The sequence below is a fragment of the Cyprinodon variegatus genome, unplaced genomic scaffold, assembly GCF_000732505.1.
Source record: "Cyprinodon variegatus isolate N-32 unplaced genomic scaffold, C_variegatus-1.0 Scaffold473, whole genome shotgun sequence".
NCBI lineage: Eukaryota > Metazoa > Chordata > Actinopteri > Cyprinodontiformes > Cyprinodontidae > Cyprinodon > Cyprinodon variegatus.
The window spans coordinates 219,880-222,946 of NW_015150926.1; the positions used below are offsets into that span (position 1 = coordinate 219,880).

Below are 3,067 nucleotides of genomic sequence, written 5' to 3' on the forward strand. Positions count from 1 at the left end.
GACAACAGAGCCAGCAGACACGTAGTAGTCCAAGCATCTACAATCCATCCGCAAACGGTGGCGTAACTTGCCCGGTGCTGCCTTCCACTTATCCTGAAACTGTGGTCTCCGTCTGTCATCCATCGCTCCCACGCCGCTCGCAGCCTTACTTTGAACGGCCGCTTCACACCGATGTCGAGCGGTTGAAGTTCCTTTGTCAGACCCCCGGGATAACGGCGAGCACAGCGTTCATTTGATTCACCTTTTTTTTCACATCGGCTGTGAGATGGGCACGCAGTCACAGATTAACAGCGATGGTGATGCGTGGAAAAAACCAACTGGTCTCCTCACATTCAGCCACTCTTTCATCATCTCCTCAATGAGGTGGTCTCAAAAGTCGCAGTTACAACACAAATAGGGCGCACCGCACCAAAGGGCGCACCGCACATTTTGAGAGAAAAAAAAGACGTTTAAGTGCGCCTTATAGTCGTGAAAATACGGTAATGAGGACTCTAAAGGCATTGACGGTCTAGAGGAAATATCCCGGAGCCATTTCCCACAAAAAAGCTGACATATTTAGCAAAAACCTACAAAGTAAAGTTCTTCTGTTTGGGTGTTGGAACGGACGCTTCCAGGCATGGAGTCCTGACTAGATGCTAATCGACCAATCAGAATCTGACTTGGGTTATAGTGAGAGATGTGCAGCTAATGGGATCTCCAGTAGGGCATTTTTTAATAAGTTCTGGAGCAGAACATTTCCAACCAACACTGACTGGTTCTGACGGGCTTTTTTTAGGTCAACACTTGATATAAAGGTTCTGGAATGGGATCACACAGATAATTTCATTATAATCAATCTAAAGCGTTGAGTTTTAAATCCTGCACAGACCAACTGAAGGAGGAAGAGCTCAGATGTTTGGGTTGAAATCGGGCTGGTTCTGCTCTAAAGGTTCTGTTGTTTTTCTCCTCCCAGGTCTGTTCATGTCGGCTCTCACCGTCATCATCCTCATCCTCTACTTTGTGATCTACACCTTTGGGATCCAAGGCCTCAGCTGGTTACCGGAGTGCACGCCCATTTACATCCAGTATTTCGTCAAGTTCTTCATCATCGGCGTGACGGTGCTGGTGGTGGCCGTCCCCGAAGGGTTGCCGCTCGCCGTCACCATCTCCCTGGCCTACTCTGTCAAGAAAATGATGAAGGACAACAACCTGGTGCGCCACCTCGACGCCTGCGAGACCATGGGCAACGCCACCGCTATCTGCTCGGACAAGACTGGGACGCTGACCATGAACCGCATGACGGTGGTGCAGGCGTACATCGGAGACACGCATCACAAAACCGTCCCGGAACCGGACGTCATTAACCCGGGAACGCTGGATATCCTGGTCAACAGCATCTCCGTCAACTCTGCGTACACCACCAAGATCCTGCCTCCGGAGAAGGAAGGAGGGCTGCCGCGCCATGTTGGCAACAAGACGGAGTGCGCCCTGCTGGGCCTGGTTCTGGGCCTGAAGCGGGAGTACCAGCCAATCAGAGACGAGATCCCAGAGGAGAAAATGTACAAGGTTTATACATTCAACTCGTCCCGCAAGTCCATGAGCACGGTGCTGCAGAATCCTGACGGAGGCTTCCGCATGTACAGCAAAGGAGCCTCTGAAATCATCCTGAGGAAGTAAGGAGGAGCTCAGAGGTTCTGACGGAGGTTCTGATCCGTCGGTTGAAGCCTTTATACATTTCCCCTCTGCCTCTTCCGAAAGGTGCTCCCGGATCCTGGACGCCCAAGGTCAGCCCCGCATCTTCAAGGTGAAGGACCGCGACGAGATGGTGAGGAAGGTGATCGAGCCCATGGCGTGCGACGGGCTGAGGACCATCTGCGTGGCTTACAGGGATTTCCCCGCTGAAGCCGGAGAACCGAACTGGGACAACGAGAACGAAATCCTGAACGACCTGACCTGCATCGCTGTGGTGGGCATCGAGGACCCTGTCAGACCGGAGGTACTACATACCACACCTTCACTTACAGCAGAACCTCAGACAGCCGGGCCCCAAATTAGACCTTTATGAATAAACAAAAACAGTAACAGATCTAATAAACACATAGGGAATTATTTTACAATATTTAAAATGATTTTAAATCGGTTGAAAAAGCTGTTCTGGTTGAACAGAAACAAAATATGCAGAACCCAGATAGACTGACGGCTGTTTAACATCTCATGGTGAGAAGGTGTGAATGAATCAGCCTGCTTGGTTCATCCTTTTCTGGATAGAAGATTATTTCACCATTATTTATTTGAGGTGTTAGCCTTAGCGGCTGCTCCACCTGTTCCATCTGTGACAGATGTTAAAACAGTTTTTTATTCAGTTTTATTACACAGAAGTTAGAGAAGCCAGCAGCAGACGGAGGTAAATTGATCAGAGTTTAACTGCTGCGCTGCATTTTCCGGATGTGGGGAAGTTATCAGGTCTCATTTATAAAGATCATCTGCACATCTTTGTAGAATGAACAATGAGTGGAAGTTTGCTGCAGCCTCACAAACTTTTTCAGTCCACAACAAGAAGCTTAAAAGCTCCCAAAATAAGAGCTCTGTCACACCTTACCGATTTAGCCAGTGTATGCCTGACGTCCCAGAGTATTTGTAACGAGTCCAGAACTTACTGGAACATTTTAAACATGGTTTCTAACTTCTCTTGTTCATGTGGTAACATAGTTCCTAATATAAACATGTGGGTCATATTGACTTCTTATTAATAATGTTTCAGGCCTTAAAATTATCAGAACAGGGTTAGGGTTATGTCAGAGGATGAAGAGAGCACATTCAGTTAGTCACAGTCAGAGAAACAGGACTACACTGGAAAACAGGCCAAGCCCCAACATCTATAAACAAGGATGGAGTCACAGCCAAACAGGAACAGACCAGATGAAGCTACTATGAGGAAAAGCAGAGAGAGCAGAACGTTAGAGATTGAACTAACAGATTCTGCAGAGTGGGAGAATAGAGATAGAATGAAGCAGAATGATGAAAAAGGGTTCCCTATGTCCTCCAGCAGTCTAAGCCTATAGCAGCATAACTATAGAGATAGATCAGG

At 47.8% G+C, this 3,067-nt stretch overlaps 1 protein-coding gene across 1 annotated transcript in view; it reads left to right on the top strand.

Annotated features, from left to right (window-relative positions):
* LOC107094273 (plasma membrane calcium-transporting ATPase 1-like) overlaps positions 1 to 3,067 on the top strand; it is a 102,622-nt gene that overhangs the window by 75,631 nt on the left and 23,924 nt on the right. The window contains exons 10-11 of the mRNA XM_015389801.1: positions 953 to 1,652; positions 1,738 to 1,975. Of these exons, the coding sequence (XP_015245287.1) occupies positions 953 to 1,652; positions 1,738 to 1,975 (938 nt within the window). The remainder of the gene's footprint in view (positions 1 to 952; positions 1,653 to 1,737; positions 1,976 to 3,067) is intronic.